Source organism: Pelophylax lessonae (genome assembly GCF_965119305.1).
Source record: "Pelophylax lessonae genome assembly, chromosome: 4".
Taxonomy (NCBI): domain Eukaryota; kingdom Metazoa; phylum Chordata; class Amphibia; order Anura; family Ranidae; genus Pelophylax; species Pelophylax lessonae.
The window spans coordinates 238,890,515-238,914,105 of NC_138771.1; the positions used below are offsets into that span (position 1 = coordinate 238,890,515).

At 45.2% G+C, this 23,591-nt stretch overlaps 1 protein-coding gene across 2 annotated transcripts; it reads left to right on the top strand.

Moving 5' to 3' along the window:
• The first annotated feature begins 200 nt into the window (after nucleotides 1-200).
• THAP5 (THAP domain containing 5) lies at nucleotides 201-23,391 on the top strand. Of its 2 annotated transcripts, none has more exons than XM_082255427.1 (2): nucleotides 201-320; nucleotides 22,450-23,391. In XM_082255427.1, the coding sequence occupies exon 2, from the start codon at nucleotides 22,535-22,537 to the stop codon at nucleotides 23,237-23,239; it is 705 nt and encodes a 234-aa protein (XP_082111553.1). In that variant the 5' UTR covers nucleotides 201-320; nucleotides 22,450-22,534; the 3' UTR covers nucleotides 23,240-23,391. The 2 variants fall into 2 exon arrangements, with proteins under 2 accessions (XP_082111553.1, XP_082111552.1); XM_082255426.1 differs by having other exon boundaries at nucleotides 308-439.
• The last annotated feature ends 200 nt before the right edge of the window (nucleotides 23,392-23,591 follow it).

Genomic DNA, 23,591 nt, shown 5'->3' on the forward strand with positions numbered 1-23,591 from the left:
TCACGGACGCGGGAAAGTCATCTGAAAGGGAGGGGTGAAGTGAAAGCCACGCTAAGGTTCAGCAGCCAATGGGTGAAGAGCAGCGAAGCTGTTGTGACCAGTTAGATGTCGCAAAGGTGGTCACGGTTACTGTGGCGTGCTGTTCAGGCAGCGCATTACCTGTTCTGTTTAATAGTGTTTGTGACAGACATATCCCGTACACAATTATGATGTTACTTGCGTGGCTATAGGTTAAGCCTAAAGAATGCATGTCGTTTTTAAACAGTGCCCGCATCAAAAATGGCGGCGCCAGGGCATGTTATAGTGACAGCAGCTCCCAGGTAAGTTGCTGCTAATGCCCGAACCACGTCAGGTACCCGGATACGGAAGAGCTGAGTGGGGTTCCGTGTGTAGCGTGCTCGCCGTGCCCTGAGTGACCAGACTGGGACCCGAGTGGAGTGTATGTATGGCGCCCGCATTAGCTGCTCTCCTTTATTACAGGCACAATGAATGGCAGGTTATAGTGATAGCCTGCCTGCTAGAAGAAGGGTGCCATTCTAACGCTAGTATTAGAAATGGGTTCAACAAAAGTAACCCCCCTCCCCCATAATGACCTACAGATCACATGTGCTGGTTTATGTATGTAGGGATGGAAGCTAGCTGATTATGTAAGGCAGTAGAGTCTGTTACCTCGCCTTGTGATGGGTCACTTTGTTTGCTAAACAACCTGAAGGTGTGACCATTCTGTGCAACAGAGATTTTACCACCGGAGGATTTTCCTTCTTTACGTCCAGGCCACTTTTTGTGATTCGGCACTGTGCGACTTTAACTGACAATTGTGCGGTCGTCCAACACTGTACCCAAACGAAATTTATGTCCTTTTTTTCCCACAAACGGAGCTTTCTTTTGGTGGTATTTGATCACCTGTGCGATTTTCATTTTTTGCGATATTAATAAAAAAGTGACAATTTTGAAAAAATAATATTTTTCTACTTTGACAGTTAAAAAATATCCAATATATTAAATTTTCGTCATATATTTAGGCCAAAATGTATTTAGCTACATGTCTTTGACAAAAAAATTCTCAATGAGCGTATTTTTAACCGCTTTAAGACCAGAAGATTTTACCCCACTCCTGACCAGGCCATATTTTGCGATTCGGCACTGCATTAATTTAACGGACAATTGCGCGGTCGTGCAACGCTGTACCCAAATTAAATTTGTCATTTTTTCCCCACAAATAGAGCTTTCTTTTGGTGGTATTTGATCACCTGTGCGATTTTTACTTTTTGCGCTATAAACAAAAAAAGAGCGAAAATTTTGATAAAATATTTTTCTACTTTGACAGTTATCCAATATATTCAATTGTCTGACATTTTTGACACTTTTGGGGGGACCAGTGACATTACTACAGTAATCAGTGCTATAAATATGCAGTGTTACTGTAAAAATGACACTGGCAGGGAAGGGGTTAACTTTTATTGGTGATCAAGGGGTTAATGTATGCCTGGTGCTTACTAACGTGTGTGGGGGGGAGGGGACTGAGTGACACAGGGACAGATCGCATGTTCAGCTATGCTGAATCCTGCAATCTGTCCTTGCCTGTCACATAGGGGATCCGCCCGCTTTGTTTACACAAGTGGGCGGATCTCCACACTCAATCCCTGACGAGTGGGAAGAGCGGCGGTGATCACCCCTGGCCCGACTCCCGCTGTGACTGAAAACAGCGGGAGCGAGCCTCCGGCGACGCGCCGCCCACAAGGGAGGGAGTCCAGCGACGTAGGTCTATGTCGCTGGACAATATCGAGCCACTTTGCCGCAGTACGGTCAACGACCGGTCGGCAAGTGGTTAAAGATTTGTTTTTTTTGTTTTTTACGGCACTGCATTCTTTTACCTGCCAATTGTGCCATCGTGCGTCTCTGTACCGAGAAAGAAAATCAATGTCCTTCCCAAACCCCCCCCAACAAATCAAGCTCTTTTTTTTTTTTTAAACAAAAAAAGTCAGACCATTTTGAAGAAAAAAAAAAATATATATATATATATATATATATATATATATATATATATATATATATATATATATATATATATATATATATTATTTTTTTTTTATAATTTTCTGCTTTACAACAAACCCAAAACATTTGAAAAAAATCAAATTCCTTGTGAATTTAAGCCAATTATGTGTTCTACAAATTTTTGGTTAAACAAATTCCCAATATGTGTATATTGATTGGATTGCACAAAAGTTATAGCGCCTACAAACTACCAGATATTTTTATTTATTTTTTTACTAGTAATGTTGGCGATCAGTAATGTTGGATTTTACGCATAAGGACTTTAGAGCTGATAAAATGCCTGTGTGCATCAGGCCTTTTAGTAGAACTATAGGCAAAACTTTTTTTTATTTATTTTGTATAGTGCAGGGGTCTCCAAACTGTCAAAACAAAAGGCAAGTTAACCACCCTTCAAACTTTAGGGGGCTGTACTTTTGCCAGTGGGGGCAGAAAATGCCCTGGCATCAGTGAGGGTAAACAATGCCATATGCTTAATAGTCAGTGGGAGTTAATAGTTACATAGTTAGTCAGGTTGAAAAAAAGAAACGTTCATCCGGTTCAACCAAAAAAAAAAAAAAAAACAGTATTGAAAACCCTACCATACAATCCCATATACACAATCCTATACCCGCTGTTGATCCAGAGGAAGTCGAAAATAAACCCCAGCAAAGCATGATTGAATTTGCTACAGCAGGGGAAAAAATTCCTTCCTGATCCCCCCCGAGAGGCAATCGGATACTCCCTGGATAAACTTTACCTTAAAAAAAAAAAATGTTTGTACCCAGTTATATTATGTACACCTAGGAATGAAACCAGGCCTTTTTAAAGCAATCTAGTGAGCTGGCCAGAACCACCTCTGGAGGGAGTCTATTCCACATTTTCACAGCTCTTACAGTGAAGAAACCTTTCCGTATTTGGAGACGGAATCTGTTTTCCTTTAGACGTAAAGAGTGCCCCCTTGTCCTCTGTGATGACCTTAAAGTAAACAACTCAAAACCAAGTTCACTATATGGACCCCTTATTTATTTATACATGTTGATCATATCCCCCCCTTAATCTCCTCTTCTAAAGAGAGAATAAATGCAGCTCCTCTAATCTTTTCTTATAGCTGAGCTCCATGCCTCTTACCAGTTTGGTTGACCTTCTCTGCACTTTCTCCAGTTCCCTGATATCCTTTTTAAGAATTGGTGCCCAAAACTGAACTGCATATTCCAGATGAGGTCTTACTAGTGATCTGTACAGGGGCATAATTATACCTCTCTCTCTCTGGAGTCCATGCCTCTGTTAATACAAGAAAGGACTTTGCTGGTTTTGGAAACCGTAGCTTGGCATTGCATGCTATTATTAAGCTTATGATCTACCAGAACACCCAGATCCTTCTCCGCTATGGATTCCCCCAGTTCTACTCCCCCCTAGTATGTGTGATGCATGCATATTCTTAGCCCCCAAGTGCATAACTTTACATTTATCAACATTAAACCTAATTTGCCACATAGTTGCCCAATGAAACAGTGCATTGAGGTCAGCTTGTAAGTTGGAGACATCCTGTAAAGAAGTTATTCCACTGCAAAGCTTGGTGTCAAGTGAAAATGACACCATGTGCGGCGGCCTGGTGTGTTTCGGGGGGGGGGGGGTATGGTGCGGCCCATGGAGCACCAGCCGCCACTGGTCCCATTGGGGAGCTTATTTACTTCCTGTCCCAAAGCTAAACAGATAGTGAGAGGGAATCGATTGGGGTCCCCCAGGTCATCAGAACTAGTGTCCCGATTGGAACATCTTCCTGCTAATACTGTTCTGGGGATAACCCAAAATCTGGGATTTTCTTTTACTTTTGATGATAATGGTAAACGGGACAAAGAGAGTGTGAATCTCCGGCTGAGGTAGCATTAAAAAACTGACAGTGTTCTAATCCAGTGGTCCTCAACTCCGGTCCTCGGGGTCAACTAACAGACCAGGTTTGCAAGATGACTACATTACATCACAGGTGATCTCATTTGCTGCTCAGTGATTGCAGTATTCTAGTCTGCATCTCCCCAAGGTAATACTTAAAATCTGGCCTGTTAGTGGGCCCCGAGGACCACTGTTCTAATCCATCACTAATCTATCCAAAATGAAAAAAAAAGTTTTGCCTTTTAGTTAAACTTTATGCCCTGTTCACACCTGAACATTTTTTAGCTTGTAAAACACTCCTCTCTGAAGTCTCAAAATGCCAAAAAGCAAAATTCCATTCATTTCAATGGTCCATGTTCACAAATAAGCTTCTTTTTTGGCAGATTACTAGCGTTTTTTTTAGATGTCAATGCCTACCTCCAAACACCTGCAAAAACGCTTGAAAATGATATGCTCATGTGTGAGTGGAGTCTTAAGCTGTGTTAACATGCATTGCATTAAAGGCTTACTCCATCTTTCTGGCCACGTTACGCCAATATTTAGGGTGTAACAAAACCGCTCCCCTCATACCTGAATTGCAGGGTGCTTTTCCCTGCAGCATCCTTGTTTATTTTATTTTTTTTTTTTCCATTTTTTTTTTTTATTTATGGCTCCACCTGCACAGTTGCATCATCTCTTTATTGAAGGACACTTAATCCTTAGAGCAGAAATGCAGTGACATTACCACACTCCTAGTTCATTGATTACCTCCCCCAGCTTCGTTACCGAAAGTCTTAATCTCCATATGGACCTGGGGCTGGAGGAGGAGTCTTTGCGTTGCACCCGCAATCCACTGATCATAATTGCAATACTTTGTAGGGTCGAAAGCAAAAAAAATAAGAAATATGTACACATACGGGTGTACTTTAATATTTTTTTTAAATAAATAACATTTCTACAAAATGTGGACTGTCTTAGGCCCCGTTCACACTGGGGCGACGCTACTTTGCCGGGCGACCTCATAGGTCGCGGTGCGCTGCTCGCCCCGCGACCTCGGAGCGGCCGGCACGGACTTCATAACATTGAAGTCAATGCAGGTCACTCCGTGTCGCCCCAAAGAAGCTCCGGGCCCTTTTTCTAAGTCGGGAGCGACTTGTCGCTCCTATTTGAACGGGTCCGCAGCTTCTCTATGGAAGGCGACCTGTCAGGCGACCAGGTCGCCTGACAGGTCGCCCCAGTGTGAACGAGGCTTAAAGGCAATCCATTCATTAGTAAATAAGGTAACATTATGTTTACTTCACAAAACGTTAGAGAAAAATCCTGCTTTCTTAATTTTAGCGCACATGATTGGGTGTTCAAAGCGAACACAGGATTTGCTTTGCCAAGTGAATAGTTTCTATCACTCTAGTAAATCAACTCCAAAATGAAACACCGATATATAAACTATATAACCAAAAGTATTGGGACACCTGCCTTTACACGCACATGAACTTTAATGGCATCCCAGCCTAAGTCCATAGAGTTCAATATTGAGTTGGCCCACCCTTTGCAGCTATAACAGCTTCAACTCTTCTGGGAAGGCTGTCCACAAGGTTTAGGAGCGTGTCTATGGGAATGTTATGACCATTCTTCCAGAAGCGCATTTGTGAGGTCAGGCACTGATGGGGATGAGAAGGCCTGGCTCGCAGTCTCCGCTCTAATTAATCCCAAAGGCATTCTGTCGGGTTGAGGTCAGAACTCTGTGCAGGCCAGTCAAGTTCCTCCACCCCAAACTCGCTCATCCATGTCTTTATGAACCTTGCTTTGTGCACTGGTCCAAAACATTTGTTTGGGGGGAAATTATGGTGTGGGGTTGTTTGTCAAGGGTTGGGCTTGGCCCCTTAGTTCCAGTGAAGGGAAATCTTAAGGCGTCAGCATACCAAGATATTTTGTACAATTTCATGCTCCCAAATGTATGGGAAAAGTTTGGGGATGGCCCCTTCCTGTTCCAACATGACTGCGCACCCGTGCACAAAGCAAGGTCCATAAAGACATGGATTAGCAAGTTTGGGGTGGAGAAACTTGACTGGCCTGCACAGAGTCCTGACCTCAAACCAATAGAACACTTTTAGGATGAATTAGAGTGGAGACTTCGAGCCAGGCCTTCTCTCCAACATCAGTGAATGACCTCACAAATGTGCTTCTGGAGGAATGGTCAAACATTCCCATAGACACACTCCTAAACCTTGTGGACAGCCTTCCCAGAAGAGTTGAAGCTGTTCTACCTGCAAAGGGTGGGCCGACTCAATATTGAACCCTACAGAGTAAAGCTGGATACACACTATACAACTTTTGTTGTTAGATTTCCTTTAGATTTACCTTCAACTATATAGTGCAGGGGCCTGTCTGATTGCATACACATTGAAAGTGTTTAGATTTGACCTCATATTATATGGTTTTGGTAAATCTAAAGACAATTGTATAGTGTGCATGTATGGCCCATAAGACCGGGATGCCATTAAAGTTCATGTGTGTTTTAAGGGCAGGTGTCCCAATACTTTTGACCAGTATAGTGTAGTAGGGCAGAGCGGGCAGTACAGATAGGGCTTTCACAAGCACATGGGGAGACTGGCTGAAGAGCACGAGTTGGGAGAATAATACTTTTTGGGACCCTTGAGTCCAAGTAATAGAGGCATATATTCAACAAGCTGCAGTACATACAAATTTTCAAAACTGTGCTGGGTAAATTCCAGATGGCTAATTCACCCACAAATACAGCTGACATATGACTGATAAGCAAACAATCTATTGCTTAGTCATGCTTGTTGACTTCTAAATTGGACTGATTGGCAGCCTAGTTCTTCCGGAATCTGTTCATGAAGTATGCTTGGCATGACATGATAGTCACCTGTAGAATTATGTACATGAGCATTTGTCTGGGTCTGAACCGGTTTTCTCAGTAATGGGAATGCAAAAGGATCACGTAGCAGCTTAATGGCATGCTGCTTTTGCTGCTCTTAACAAATCCATAGACATCAGTCTGAAGGCAAATAGATATTTCATTTTCACTTCTGCACTGAAATCATTTAAAGCTGATCATGGTTAATGTTTTTTTTTTTTTCTTAACACAGTTGCAGTCACATAACTTATCTATGCCATGTCCTTTTCCCTCAAATCAGAGTGAAATTTTTATCATTTGAGCCAGAGCTTTCTTTTGGTGGTTTTTAATTACCACTTTTTGTTCTTTTGTTTTTTTTTATTTTCTGCTAAATAAATGAAAAAAGGCCAAAAATTAAAAAGTATTTTTTTTTCTTTATTTATGAGACTGCACTGATGAGGCTGCACTGATGATCAGTGCCCTAAATATGAGTGTAAATGTTGTACTCGCTGTGCCCTGTCAGACTGGCTCTCTTTTCCTCGCACTCTTGCTGTGTGAGGAAAGGAGAGCAAATAACAGGCAACGCGGTTTACGTATGATCAGCTGTAAATGAACACAGCTGGTCACATGGTAAAGGGCCGCTGTGATTGGCCCTTTACCCTGATCTGTAATCCACTGTGTCCAAGGGACACAGTGATCACAAACACTTCCCGATGCACTTACCAGGGGGCACACAGGAAGCACGTTCTTTGGAGGAAGGCCAAATGATTAACTTAGCATGTTGGTATATATTACACTGTAGAGTGCATAATCGCACCGAAGTATACCTTCTTATTGGGCAGTACAACGAATTCCCTTACCTATCCCCATTGATGTGACTGGCCTCAGGTGAGATTAAACAAATCTTCCTTTATACGTTGTACTTGGTTATCTGCAGCCATCTGTTTGTTTTGTATATCCTTGTAAAACTCAGAGATGATAATTATTTTTCACAGACTCACAAAGCAAGGGGTGGGGAGCTGCAGTTTCACACTGTACAAGAGCTCAGAGCTGATTAGAGGGAAGGGACACCCCCCCCCCCCAATTCTTTTACATAGCACATAGGAACAGAGCTGGGGCTATTAATCATAAGCTGTGTTCTGGAGCTCCCCCCTTTCACCTTTTTAGCTTTTGGTGTCAGGAAAACTTTTCAGAAGGGATTCCTGCTGATGGCAGAGGAACTAGGCAGCAGAGATAAATCACTTAGTGTATTGGAAAAAAGGCAAGTAAACTCTATAGAGATATATGCTTTGTGCAGATTTTATATCTGAGGTTTACAACCACTTTAACCATTTCCAGCCTAGGACGTCATATGACATCGTGGACTTTTGAGTGGAGATATCCGAATGGTGCCTGCAGCTATCATTCAGATATCATCTTTTGCAGCCAGTGATTCCCTGCTCTGTGAGAAAAATCATAGTGGCAGTTCAGCTGATTTATCGTTCTTACAGGCAGCAGGACAGTCCTTCCCCTCCAGTCGCCCTCCCATACTTCTACCGGCTCGCCCGTGTAATTGACGATGGGAGAAGGAATCTAACAGCGGCGGAATTTCCCCATAGAGAATACCAATGACCAGGTGGTTGCCGGCAGTCTCTATGACTCTTGAAGGCCCGGGCGCGACGTAATGACGTCACATCCGTTCAGGGAGTTGTAAATACTGCCATGATGTCGCTGGAAAGGCTGAGATTGTTTTTTTTTTTTTTCCTTTCCAGCCTAGAGGAGAGATGTGGGGACTTGTAGACCCCCGCATCTCTCCATAAAGTGGACCTGTTATGCCCTGTTCCTATTACAAGGGATGTTTACTTTTCTTGAAATAGGAATAAGTGATCAAAAAAAAAAATTAATGGGAAAGTGTAACAATAATATAAACAGTAAAAAAAAAAAGAATTTTAAAGCACCCCCGTCCATGTGTGCTCGCACGCAGAAGCGAACGCATACGTTTGTCCCGCCCACATATGTAAACCACGTTCAAATAACACGTGAGGTATAGCTGCCTCCCCTGGAGATTTTTAAGTACCAAAGTTTGACGCCATCCCACCAGTGTGCGAAATTTTAAAGCGTGACATTTTGGGTATCTGTTTACTCAGCGTAACCATCTTTCATATTATACAAAAAAATTGTGCTAACTTTAGTGTTTTTTTTTTTTTTTTTTTTTATTTATGAAACCATTTTTTTCCCCCAAAAAACACATTTGAAAAATTGCTGCACAAATACCGTGCGACATAAAAGGTTGAAACAACCACCATTTAATTCACGAGAGTCTCTGCTAAAAAAAAAAAAAAACATCTAATGTTTGGGGTTCTGCGTAATTTTCTAGCAAAAAATGATGATTTTTATGTTGATAATGCTACTATTGGCACTAATATGTGTTATGGAGCCCTGTTATTGACTTTTTACTGCCCGTTCTTCAAGTAAACCTTATTTTAAATATGTCTATGGTGATGGATAAAAAAAAAAGCAGTAAAAGGGTTAAGCCTCGTACACACGCGTCGAAATTGGGCCGGGAATTTTAGTCCGACGACCGATCTGCTGATTTTCGGCTTGTTAGTATGATGCTTCCGACAACCGACTCCGACTTTTTGGCCGAAAAAATTCTGGTGTGCAGGCTATAAAATTTTTGTTCTCCGTCAAAACACGTCTGATTTTCGTGCAGTCAGTACAGATTTCGACAGAGAAAAATCTTATGAGCAAGACTGGGCATGCTCAGAGAAGAAAGAACACAAAGAAAGCAAACCAACACATGACATCACTTCTGAAGTAGAATTTTGTCGTGCGCGAAAATTCGTGTGCAGTCTAGGCACATTCCAACCAACAAAACACAACTCTGGACAAAAGACGGACGACCGGTCGGCGGAAATTCGTTGCGTGTGTACTAGGCTTAAGAATACTTGCTTTTACTGGGGAAAAAATACTCTCCAAACACAGTTAGGTAGGAGCCACTTGCCTGAAGGTGTTGACACCTAATCATGTGATTTCTGTTAAAGGGAAAGGTCAACGTTTGACTTGCTGATCTTCCTTTCACAATGTGACCAATCTCCATGGGGCTATCACTGGAGGGAGATTACAGCATAATTTTCTCCTTTAAAAGTAAGCATTTTACATTGCATTTATCTGTCACAGCAAGACTGTTAACATTTGAATATAGGTCAGGTTTAAAACTGATGGCAGGTTACTATACCCTTATACTACAAGGTCTCTTGCACATGGCCTTTAGGGTGTATATAACCCTACAGAGTAAAATAAAAAGTGTCGCCCAGGAGCCACAGGTGCAGCATAATTCTTCCCAGTGACATGCATTTCTGAATACACTATGCACTGCTATACATGCTTAAAGTGATCTAAATGTCTCTTTTTTTTTTTTCTAATAAAATAACAAACATGTTATACTTACCTCCTCTGTGTTGTGGTTTTGCACAGAGCAGCCCAGATCCTCCTCTTGTCAGGTCCTTGGCTGGTGCTCCAGGTCCCTCCCTCCTGTTGAGTGCCCCCACAGCAAGCAGCTTGCTATGTGGGCACCTGAGCCGAGCTGCAGCTCTCTGTATCCATTCAGACACAGAGCTGCCATTCGGCCCTGCCCTCTCTCTCCTGATTGGCCCAGCTGAGTATGACAGCAGCAGGAGCCAATGGCGCCACTGCTGTGTCTCAGCCAATCAGGAGAGAGAGTCCCCTGATGGCTTAGGCACTCGTGGACATCGCTGTATAGAGAGGAGGCTCAGGTAAGTATTAGGGGGGCTGAGGGGGCTGCTGTACACAGAAGGCTTTTTATTTTAATTCATACAATACATTGGGATATAAAACCTTCTGACTTTAAAACCCCTTTAACTGCTGGTACTCTAATTTGCGTAGGTATGGCATATTCATCAAAGCGTAAAGTTTTAGGTTTTGAAAAATATACCCATACGCATATATGTGTAAACGTGGGTGTCGGCAGTTTTGCATGTATATCGCCGCACAGAATATTCTGTAATGCATGTCAATTGACAAAATATGATGCAGCTGTGGCTCCCAGGTGCCACAACGACAGACTTGTTTTACTTTGTATGACCATACACATGAGCCCCTATTGGCCTTATTAATGAGTACACTGTTGGTGGCAAATTATATATACTATTATGTAATCTTAAGCACAGCTATGACTAGTGTGTTATCAGTGAATATGGAGTTTTTGATGATTTCCCCCACCGGCTCGAACACTGAAAACCGAGCGATAAAACCCCACTGATCTCTCTATTCTCTTGGCTCTCTGAGCAGAGAGCTTGTGACTGTCAGTCATCACTCGCTGCTTTGCCCCCCCCCCCCCTCTTTTTGCTCACTGGAGCACTGGGCTGTGGAGGTGGCAGGAGTGGCCTGTGCTCCAGGCTGACTGCCAGTCATCACTTGCTGCTTGCCCCCCCCCCCTTTTACCCTCACTGGTGTACTGGACTGTGGAGGGGGCAGGAGTGGCCAGTGCCCCAGGCTGATCGAAATCCTTCTTGAGCCTGGACGGGGTCAGTAACCACAGCAGACAGTGGGCTTCAGCCCGCTGTCTGCTGAAATTGAACAATCTGCACTCCTGTGATCCACAGGGGAAGTACAGCCAAACAGGCTTTGGCTGTACTTCTCCTTTAACTTTTCAACAATGGTGAGAAAATACTAGTTTCTCTTATGTCCTCTGACAGTCGCCGCCCACTCATTCAGTCTTCATCAGTGGGGTATTGACCTCTTATCCATAGGAGCAAGCTAGGCATAAGACTTGTTAAAAACAAAGTAATTTACATAGACACACCTATGGGGGGCTGTTCACACTGGTCCAATACCCCCCTGCTATCAGCATTCCCAACTCAGTTTGTCTTCTGCCTAGTTAGGAGTAAGATAGGCTCTCCCTGTGCTGGGGCTACAGTCTCAGCCTTCTTCTATTTTATTACTTTTATTTCATGCTGAGTGTTTTTTTCTTGCACTACTAGCTTTTTATTTGTTCCTGCGCTTAGTTAGTCGGATCTTCGGAAGACTACGGCGTTTGCGGAGCTGGGAGTCAGACTGGCCGTCCTGGTGCTCAAGGACAGAGGACCTTATGGAATCCCAGCCCGCCATCGAGCGTTTAGCAGGCTATGCGTACGCCCTGGCCTCGCAAACGACCTGTCCCTGTCCTCGGGAACCAAAGCCCGCGAGGTAGCCACCTCGCTTGGACGTCTCAACCGCGGTTCCGTGCGTTGCTAGAGTCCTGGGTTTTTGGCTGACGGCACCCCCACCACCTGGGGTGGGAGGCTTCCCGTCGATGAGAGGAGCCCACGCCATCTGGTACGGTAAGTACGTTTGTGTGGGGCCTCTGTCTGGGGATGGCAGTCTGCTAGGTCTGTGGTATCCCCTCATGTCTGTGTGTCTGGGGCTCGCCTTACTCCCGATCCCTGCGGGGGCTCTACCGCGTCTAGGACGCTATGTGGGGGGTTGTGAGGGTCCCTACCCTGGGTGACACTGTTGTGGCATGTGTGCAGACATGCATGGGCGCCCCGCTGCGGTGTAAAAACCTGTGGGTCCGCCATTTTAGGTGTGGGCAGCTGCCTAGCTTCACTATGGGCACTTCTGCAGCTCTCTATGTAGTGTGTTTTGGCGCCTTCGGGCGCCATCTTGCATGTGGCAATGTGTTTCTTCTGTGCACATGCCCATTGCTTTCTATGGGCAACCATTTTCCCTTAGCCTGAGTCCTGTTCAGCCTCATGCGGTGTGACATCACTTCCTTTCTCATACAGAGGAGATCGTCAGCCAGCGTGGTAACACTTGTGGGGGTCTGTTCTTGCTGTTTTGTGGGAAATATCTCTGGCTATCAGATTTATTCCTGCCTGAGGGGTCTATCAGTGTAGTCCTTAATTGCGGTGGGATCGCTGTGCGATTTTTAAAGGGCCAGCGCCAAAAAAGTTATTTTATGAAGTCCCAGGACAGCAAATTTCCCCCAGCTTTGGTGGATGATTCAGGCTCCTCTGAATCATCTACACTTACTGCTGCACTTGCGACTTTAGCGTCCAAGGTGGATCTTTTTAATGGCTGAACGGGATTCTAGGAAAAGGCCTCGGTTTTCTCCCTCTTCTGATTCTGAGTCTGACATGGTTGCCGTAGATAGTGTGCCCCTTGAGGGGGGTCTCATTCCTCCCAGTCTGAAGGGGAGGCGGAGGATGAGGAGGGAGATGATTCCCCCCCCCCCGGGATGGCCAGAGAACGCGCTGCTATGTCTGCGCTGATTACTGCTGTGAAAGATACACTACATTTGGAGAATGAGCCCAACCCTCCGGGTAAGCGGTCCTCTTTTGGTACCCGCAGATCCCAAAAAGCGGCGCAGGGGTTTTCTTGTCCCGCTGAGTTTCACGAGATGGTAAACGAACAATGGTGCAATTTTGTGGTGCCTAAACGGTTTCAACTCAGTTATCCCTTTGTGTCTCCTACGGATTTGCGCTGGTCTGTGGCCCCTAAGGTGAACAGGGCCACTCTGGTACCCACTGAGGATTCTCCGGTGTTCAGGGACCCTAAGGATAGGCGGTTGGAATCCCTCGCCTATATGGTGGCGGGTTCCTTGCTGAAACCTATTTTTGCCTCCGTCATGGTGTCTCAGGCTGTGGCAGATTGGACCAAGGTGCTTAGGCGCACCCTCGTGGCTGACCCTGCCCCCCCCCCCCACTACTTTGGAGATGGTGGACCAGATTAGTCAGGCGGTTATGTACCTGTGTGACGCGGCCTTAGATGAGGCCCCTTTAGCCGCACGCCTGTCTGGTGTCACGGTGCTTAACCGTTGCTTGGTTTGGCTGAAGAGCTGGTCGGCTGACCAGACTTCCAGGAAAACGGTGTCTGACATCCCTTATGCGGGGATTCGTCTTTTTGGGGAATCCCTGGACTAATTGGTTAAAGGAGTCACTTGGGGCAAGAGCACTCTGCTGCCCCAGAATCCTAAGGGTAAGTTTTTCCGTGGTAAGCGGGGCCCTTCCTTTAAACCGAACCAGGGGTCCTTTTGTGCTTTCAAAGCACAGGACAAGGGGAAACCCTTTAAAGGCCATGGCGGCCAGAAGAAGCCTTGGGCGGGCAAGTCAAAAGCCGCCCAGGCTGGAGCGGCGGCCCAGTCCGCCTCAACCCGAAGGGACACCCTCACCCGTTCCAGGGGTGGGGGGACGTCTGCACGGTTTTCTCGAACTTTGGTTGCTCCGGATTTCAGACAGGTGGGTTCAGGAAATCATTCGATCAGGTTACAAGATCGAATTCCTTTCGCGGCCAGTGGACAGGTTCTTTCCCTCAAATCTTCATTTGACCCCAGATCGTTTGCAAGATCTTCATCGGGCGGTTCAGGATCTTCTCGCCCAGGGGGTGATAGTCCCGGTGCCACAGATTTCGGGAGATTTACTTGAATCTGTTCACTGTGCCCAGAAAGTAGGGCAAGGTATGTCCAATTCTGGACTTGAAAGCTCTGAACCTCTTTGTGCGCGTTCAAAAATTCCGCATGGAATCGCTCTGCTCGGTGGTAGCCTCCCTGAGCCCAGGAGATTTCCTGGCTTCCATCTACCTCAAGGATGCGTATTTACACATCCCCATATTCGAGGGTCATCAGAGGTACCTCCAATTCGCAATCACGGAGGCACACTATCAGTTTGTGGCGTTACCTTTCGGTCTCGCTTCGGCTCCAAGGGTGTTTACCAAAGTGCTGGCTCCTGTTTTGGCCCTGTTAGACACAGGGCATTGCGATCTTGGGATATCTGGACTATCTCCTGTTAAGGTCGAGTGCCAGTCAGAGCCTGCTGCGCGATCTGTCCACTACGGTTCAGACGCTCCAGGAGTTCGGGTGGACCATCAACGTTCAGAAGTCGATTTTGTCTCCTTCGGTTTGTCTCCCCTACCTGGGGATGGTCCTAGACTCCGCCCAAGCGAAGGTGTTTCTGCCGGAGGACAAGCTCCGGATCCTACAGGACGACGTCCGGTCCCTCAGGGACAACGAGTCCTCGTCTCTCAGGACCTGTATGCGGTCCCTGGGGTTAATGGTGTCAGAGGCGATACCGTTTGCTCAGTTTCACACGCGGTCTCTCCAGGCGGAGATACTGGCCAGATGGGACAGACTTCCTCAGTCCTTGGACCTGAGGGTATCTTTGAGTCGCCTGACCAGAGAGGATCTTCTGTGGTGGCTCCAGTCTCCGGCCGTAGCGGAGGGGGAAGTCCTTCCGGCCGTTGTTGCGGGCAGTGGTAACCACGGATGCTAGCCTGTCGGGCTGGGGTGGCGTTCTGGGCACTCTGTCTGCCCAGGGCACTTGGTCGGAGGAGGAATCCTCCCTGCTGATAAACATTTTGGAATTGCGAGCGATCAGGCTGTGCCTGCTCCATTGGTCGGATCATCTTCGGGGCCGCCCTGTACGGGTGCAGACGGACAATGCCACTGCGGTGGCCTACATCAACCACCAAGGGGGCACCAGGAGTGCCCGGGCGGCCCAGGAAGTGACCAAAATTCTGTCTTGGGCCGAGACACATGTCCCGGCGATTTCGGCAGTTCACATTCCGGGTGTGGAAAATTTGTCAGGCCGATTATCTGAGCCGCCAGACCCTGGACCAGGGGGAATGGTCCCTGCACCCGGAGGTGTTTCAAATGCTGTGTGCGAGATGGGGATCCCCGGATTTGGATCTGTTTGCGTCCCGGCTAAACAACAAGGTGGGAAGGTTCGTGGCAAGAACGCGCGATCCTCTGGCAGACGACTCGGATGCGTTGATGGTGCCTTGGAATCAGTATCGTTTGATTTATGCTTCCCGCCCCCCCCCCCGATTCAGTTGTTGTCCAGGTTCCTTCACAGGTTGGTCTCGGAATCGAAGTTGGGGATTCTGGTGGCCCCGGACTGGCCGCGCCGGTCTTGGTACGCGGACATCATGCAACTGGTCGTCGAGCCTCCCTGGCGACTCCTGTTACGAGACGATCTGCTGTCTCAGGGGCCGATATTCCATCCTGCTTTACAGTCGCTGGCTTTAACGGCGTGGCTGTTGAAAGCCAGGTCCTGAGAGATCGAGGTCTCTCTTCGGCGGTCATTCCTAACCTGCTTAAGGCTAGGAAGACCTAGTCTGGTAAGATTTATTACCATACCTGGAAGGCTTATTTTGCTTGGTCTTGCGCTGACCACGATCAAAGGTCAGTTTTCGGCACTGGCCGTCCTTTTCCAGCGCCCCTTGGCGTCAAACTCTTTGATACTCACCTTTATTCAGGGGGTGCGTCATTTGGCTGCTCCTAGGAGGGCGCCTTTGCCTCCTTGGGACCTGAACTTGGTCCTGTCCGTTTTGCAACGTCCTCCCTTTGAAATCATCAGGGAGATTTCTCTGCCTATGCTGTCACGAAAGGTTGCCTTTCTGGTGGCTATAACGTCTGCTCGCAGAGTTTTGGAGTTGGCGGCCCTATCCTGCCGTTCCCCCTACCTGGTGGTTCATAGGGATAAGGTGGTCCTGCGACCAATGCTGAAATCCAAACTCTGCGAGCAGACGTTATATGAGATTATATGGTTATGAGTAAGCGACCCCTTGTGTCGTGAAACGCATCAACCTTTCTTGTCCCATGTCTCACCAGTCCGATCCTTGATGTATATGAAGACTAAAATTACTCCTTTTTTGATTGGAATCTTCGGAGTGCGGTCACTTCTTTCCATACTTGATTGGTCCTGCGACCTAACCAATCTTTTCTTCCTAAGGTGGTTTCGGATTTTCACCTTAACGAAGATATTGTCTTGCCTTCGCTGTGTGCGAATCCCAAGCATTTGAAGGAGTTTGCTCTGCACTCCTTGGATGTGGTCCGGGCGATCAGGGTGTACCTGTCGTCTACTGAATCCTTCAGGAAGTCGGATTCTCTCTTCGTCCTTCCCGAGGGCCCTCGGAAGGGTATGACTGCGTCTGCGGTGGCCATTTCAAAATGGATCAGACAGACGATTGTACAGGCCTATTCAATTAGGGAATGGGTTCCGCCCTTCCCTGTCAAGGCGCACTCTACCAGGGCGGTGAGTGCGTCCTGGGCTTTCCGGCATCAGGCTTCAGTGGCCCAGGTGTGCAAGGCTGCGACTTGGTCGTCCGTGCACACCTTCTCAAAATTCTACAAACTTGATGTTTTGGCATCAGCAGATGCCTCCTTTTGGCCGCAAAGTTCTGTGTGCGGCAGTGCCTTGATTGGGTCAGACCGTTGCCTGTCCCTGTCTGTTGGGGTTGTTTTTACTCCCCTTTTGGTTATTTGTTTCCTGGGTTGTTTGCTCCAGTTGAGCTTTTTTGGTTACCCAGGCTTTTGACCTTTCTGTTCAGATAAGGTTCCTTTTTCTGACCTGGGTGCTGCGTTGCCTCTGTGACGTTTGTTCTTCCCACCCCTCATGTCTACACTGCTTTGGGAGAAGACCACTACATTGGTGAAGACTGAATGAGTGGGCGGCGACTGTCAGAGGACGTAAGAGAAAACAGAATTTTTGTAAAATCTTACCGTAAAATTCCTTTCTCTGAGTCCTCTGACAGTCGCCGCCCCCGCCCCTCTATTGGGGTTCTTGTGGACTTTAACTGCTTGCTACCAAACTGAGTTGGGAATGCTGATAGCAGGGGGGTATTGGACCAGTGGGACAGCCCTCATAGGTGTGTATGTAAATTACTTTGTTTTTAACAAGTCTTATGCCTAGCTTGCTCCTATGGATAAGAGGTCAATACCCCATTGGTGAAGACTGAATGAGTAGGCGGCGACTGTCAGAGGACTCAGAGAAAGGAATTTTACGGTAAGATTTTACAAAAATTATGTTTTTTATTCAGAAGCCAGGCAGTCTCACCTAGCAGCAAGCAAGCACTTCAAGGGTTAAGGAAACCTGCTTTTAATATTTACAGAAAAGACTCAAAAGTTTTCATTTGCTTCCTCTTGGTGTTTGCTCAGCTATGCAGTGTTGCTGGACTTTAGACAGATTTATAAAAACTGCGAGAGAAAATTCATACCATACCTTTTATCGTCTTAAGTGTAAGCTTAGAATATATAGTTCTTTTGTCAAGCATGGTGTTATGCAAATCACTTAAAATTCTAAAAGTATGTTAGGAGCCATGGATATGGATCAGTGGAATACTTAAACTGTTAATATTAGCGAGCTGTCATTTTCTAAAGTGCATACAAACACTGAATCACGGTTGTAATCTGATCCATTGCTGGGTACGTAACACACACTTGTCATAGAAACTGAATTTTGTCGAATCAAAATCCGTGTATATAATTGCATCTGTTTGTTAAATCTTTTTCTGAGAGGTATAGAGGTTGGCAACTTCTCATTCTGCAAATGCTAGTTTCCTGGCTGGTATGCTGATTCTCTCCCTTCAATACTTTGAGCCACTGATCAGGATAGTTGGGCAGATAAGGAATTGTGACTTAAGCTGATCACATACATTACAACCTGATTGTATAATCTCCTTTAGATCTACCAACAACTTTGTAGTGCAAGGGGCTGCATTAATGGAAACATATTAGATAGATCTTCATAATAGTTTTGGTAGATCTAAAGGTTTTAAAGGATAAGCTCCCCTTTTGTTACATGTTGTAAAATGTTAAAAATGCACCGCCCCCTCGAACACCTGCAGTCCCCAGTTTTTTGACAGCGAGCAGGGGATCTTCGCTCCCTGCTCACTGTCGCAGTCTTGCCGGGTCATTTATGCACCGTGTTCTTTGAATGGGAAAACTACATATACTGACAGCTTTTGCAGTTGTCGGCTTGTAGTTCCTAATGAACTACCAGGGTTGAGCTCACGAGGTAGTTCATTGAGCTTTCTGTCTGTGTAAGCTGCCTGCTCGTATCGGAGGTACGGGCAGACAGCTACACCAAACAGTCTGCAAGACCGTGGCATTTGGCACTAAATAAATCCTGTATAATAATTACACCCACAATCTGCTGATCGTGGGTGCAATGCTTTATAAGGTCTAACAAAAAATGAATAAATGCATTTTAAATTAATAAACGCAATTGCATTTGTTATTTTTTTACAAAGTGAACTTATCCTTTTAAGGTGTTTGACCTTTTACTCTTTCTGGACATTTTATAGATGGGCAACTCCTATACACATATTGATTAGTGGTTCCAAATTATTAACTACTGCAGTAGGGAACAGACACAAAAAGATACACTCCGCATCTTTCCAAAGCAACTGTTCTGTTTTATTTGACGCAATTGAAATCTTTTATACACAGGATTACATAGGTATTGCATTAATACAATTATACCTTTATGGTAACAAGGGGCGTAACCCAGGCAGGCTAACTCTAATCAGGACTCAAAAGGATGCAAACGTAATGAAAACATTTAGTGCTATGTGCACAATAAGTGCAGTGTTCAATACATACAAAATAGAATACAATAATATACAGGATGTACAAATTTCCTTTACAATCTGATGTTCCTGATCTGCATACGTGTCAGTGATAGTCTCCATATACAGTGGGCAAAATAATTATTTTATCCCCTCCCAGATTTTGTACGTATGCCCACCTAAAAAGAAATCAAGGGTCTATAATTGTTATCCTAGGTGTATTTTAAATGATAGAGACAGAATATCAACGAAAAATCCAGAAAAAACACATTACAATTGTTCTAAATTGAGTTGCAGTCCAGTGAGTAAAATAAGTATTTTATCATCTACCAACCAACAATAATTTTGGCTCTCAGACTGGCTACAGTATGTGCTACATAGATTAGTCTGGTCAATTTAAGAAGGTGCTTCTGTTAACAACTCGTTATGTGTATAAAAGACACTTGTCCACAGAATCTCTCTCTTCCATTCAAACCCCACCATCATGGGCAAGGCCACAGAACTGTCAAAGGACATCAGGGACAAGATTGTAGACATGCACAAGGCTGGAATGGGCTACAAGACCATCAGCAAGAAGCTTGGTGAGCAGGAGACAACTGTTGAAGCCATTATTCACAAATGAAATAAATGCAAATGAACCATCAATCGTCTGGAGCTCCATGTAAGGTTTCCCTCATGGGGTAAGGCAGGGCTTGACAAATTTGCTAGGAATCTAGGAGCCAGCTAAAAGTTAGGAGCCAGTTTTTTCGCGCATGCCGAATAACCGGGTTCTGACGGGCCCAATGGCGACCAGTTTTTATTGAACCGGCTGATGTTGCCCGGCTTTGGGCCCCTGTGTACTTGGCTTGATGGTGTGATGGACAGTGGCTTACTAGGGAAGGACCGTGCAGCAAGGTGGGGGTGATAGGAGATCCAGTAACTCGTGCCACCTTTGGCCCCTTTCATACCTCCGCTAAGCGGAATCCGTATTCTCAGCTGGGATTTCTCCGCTAATGCCAGCTGAGCAGGCGGATGACTGGTCCTGTCCACTCCGCTATGCAGAGCAAACACTAACACAGCTCTTCACTATGAGGCAATCGGATGGAAATGGACTGCCTGCCATGGACAGGGTGCCAGATCAAGCCCGCAACACCTTCAACCTCTTCTCTTTGTTAAAGAGATGGGCAGGCAGGGGAAACCTGTGGCGGCGGCGCCAGTGACTACTTGTTGCAGACCCAGCCACCACAAGAGGGTGCCAGTTCCCCAATGTAAGCATTTCGCTCCAGCAGGCTGCAAAGCCACGGCCTCAATTACCAGCCCGCACGACATCTTGGTCTGCACACCAGCGGGCGGGGACCGCATGGGGAGAGGACACCTGCTGCAGTGTAGCCCAGGCCACTAATTCTAGTTGCCAATGCGACCTGGAGCATTTGCGAAGCTTGATTACAGCAGTTAGGATCACAGTCAACAAACAAACCATTGGTAACACAATACGCTGCCATGGATTAAAATCCTGCAGCACCATCAAGGTCCACCTCCTCAAGAAGGCACATGTATAGGCTCATCTGAAGTTTGCCAATGAACATCTAAACGATTCAGAGAAGGATTGGGAGAAAGGGCTGTGGTCAGACGAGAGCAAAATTGAGCTCTTCGACATTAACCCGACTTGCTGTGTTTGGAGGAAGAAAAATGCTGACTATGACCCTAAGAACACATCTTTTCAGTCAAGCACGGAGGTGGAAACATTATGCTTTGGTGCTGTTTCTCTGCTAAAGGTACAGGCTGACTTTCCTGCATTGAGGTGCCAATGGACAGGGACATGTATTTTCTAATCTTGGATGAGAACCACCTCCCCTCAGCCAGAACACTGAAGATGGGTCATGGATGGGTCTTCCAGCATGACAATAACCCAAAACATACCAGTGCCAGTGCAACAAAGGAGTGCCCAGCCTTGTCTGCAGACCTAAATCCTATAGAAAATGAATGGAGGGAGATGAAACTTCGAGTTGCTAAGCGACAGCTGAGAAACCCTAGAAAAGATTTAGAGAAGAGTGGCCAAAAATCCCTCCTGAGATGTGTGCAAACCTGGTAACAGGAAATATCTGGACTCTGTGCTTGCCAACAAGGGTTTCTCCACCAAGTACGAAGTCATTTTTTGCTTGGGGATCAATTCCTTTTTTTACTCGCTGAACTGCAACTTAATTTATAACAATTGTATCATGTTTTTTTCTGGATGTTTGGTTGATATTCCGTTTCTATCATTTAAAAATACACCTATGATAACAATTATAGACCCTTCCTTTCTTTGTAAATGGGCAAACTTACAAAATCTGCAGCGGATCAAATTTACCCACTGTATATCTTTTAGAAAAGGTTTGTTTTAAAGCAAATAGTGTACATTGCTATTGTTTCTATTTGGCTCCATTCACACTTGTACGACTGCAAAGTGGCGCCAACTTTGGAGTGCAACTTGTATACGACTTTGGTTTTGACCAGTAATAATGGACAACTGTTGCATTGTATAACATTGAGGCATCTTTTGAGGGTTATCATTGAAGTCTATGGCCCTCAAGTTGCATGAACTACTCTGAAGTTGCTGTAACTTTAAGTCCCACAAATATAATTGGTTATCATTGGAATACGTGGGGAATGAATTGCATAAGTATTCCCACCTTTTTTGTTTTTTAGTTTTTGTTTTTTTAAGTAGATTTAAAAAGATAGCAACATTGATCTAGTTCTGTAAGGTTGGTGAACGGCAATGTTAGAGTATTGACCCAGATTACAAATAGAATTGATGTTTGGACTTTGATTACATAATTCTAAGACACATTTGCCCAGGCCTTGTCATGTGGCCCACGTACCCAGTTTTACAGCCAGAACGTGGTGAAACTACACCGCCTACACAGGGAGGTACTAGAGCTGGGCCAGGTAGGAGAGAGAGAATGTTTTTGGGGAGGACTTGGGGTTGCACACTGCATAGCGCAACCACTAAACCCTGAGCTCTACACTCTATACGTGGTGCACCCCAGATACAGCCAGTCCTTTGAGGGCAACCATACTGCTGATGCTGCCTGCAATGAAATGGAGTTTGACATCCCTGTTGTAAGAAATTCACATTCTTGGTTTATATCGCTTTGTGTAGCTTAGCTTTTTAGTGTTGTTGTCCATGGTGGAACTACACCGCCTACATCGGGGAGGTACTAGAGCTGGGCCAGGTAGAGAGAGAGAGATGCAAGAATGTTTTGGAGGGGAGTTAGGGTTGCACGCTTGTTTACACTATTTTCTTACATTTTGAAAATATATATTACGATGATTGCATCTTCATGGTGACTGTGACCTTGAAATATTGTTACATTGAAGACCTGTTATTTCCTCTTTTGCAGAATCCAAAGAATGCAGCAATGTGGTAACAGATACTACTGGTTTAATTAATACTTGAAGTGCATACAGCATTGCATTTCCATCAGAATGGATGGCATTACAATTTCAGATTGCAGAGAATTACTTTGTGGACAGACAAAGGCAGAATATGAAATGTCAGCCTGTCAGATTGTGACTTTGGAATTGAATCATGCCTCTTTGGAAAATATGCTCGTTAACACCATATCAGACTCCAAGATGTGTTTTGAAGTTCCATTAACAGAGCAAGATGCCATTGTAGCAGAGGATTTAAATGCATTTCATGTAGATAATTTCAGCAGCAAACCACAACCCTCTGACAAATCACTTGTGTTCACAGCAATTAAGCAAACAATAGAACAACTGGACTCGACTGGAGAATCTGTTATTACAATCATTGTGCCAGATGGAGTTTCAGAGAAGCAGCCTGTTCTGACAAGCCAGGTCATTGTGGATGATCGACAGTTCACTAATGAAGAAAATTTTGATGCTGAAAATACATTTTCCACAGAATCAAGCACAAGTGATGAGATGCTAGAAACCGAGCATTCATACTGCAAACATGATTTTGACAGGAATCATCTCTGGCAAACCATTGCTAAACTGCAATCTAAAATGGCACTTCTTGAAGTGCAGGAAAGTGCAACTCTCTCTCGCTTAAGATCCCTGGAATCTCTGATTGCACAATTAAGACAAGAAAATGAGCTGTCAGATGAAAAGATAAAAATAATTGACAGCTGTCTGAATAGCTTTGATGTTGCTATGGTGCAATAAATAATGTAAAGATTAATTTCATTGTTCACTAAACTGGTCTTCTTCAGTGTGCATCTCACCAGAATGTAGTTTAGCTCCTAGCTGCAGTCTGTACTATAGTCTGAAAATTGGGCTAAACAAATTCTATTTAAATACAATGGGTATGCATATTCTTACTTGGTGTCTTAGCTTGGTGGTGTCCTGTGTGTATTACTTCCAGATCTGGTAGTAATCTAGCAAAAGCTAATTTTGAACTTTGCCTCTATGCAGGAGTTTCCTGCAGTAATAACTTGATCAGTGCTGCTCTCTCCTTGCACAAAGGAACTGGTCTTTCATCGAGCCCCCCCCCAGTAGATTTATATTTGTAGCCTGT

What these genes read in the sequence shown, in the direction of transcription:
- THAP5 (XM_082255427.1), top strand. Translation starts at nt 22,535, where the DNA reads ATGGATGGCATTACAATTTCAGATTGCAGAGAATTACTTTGTGGACAG.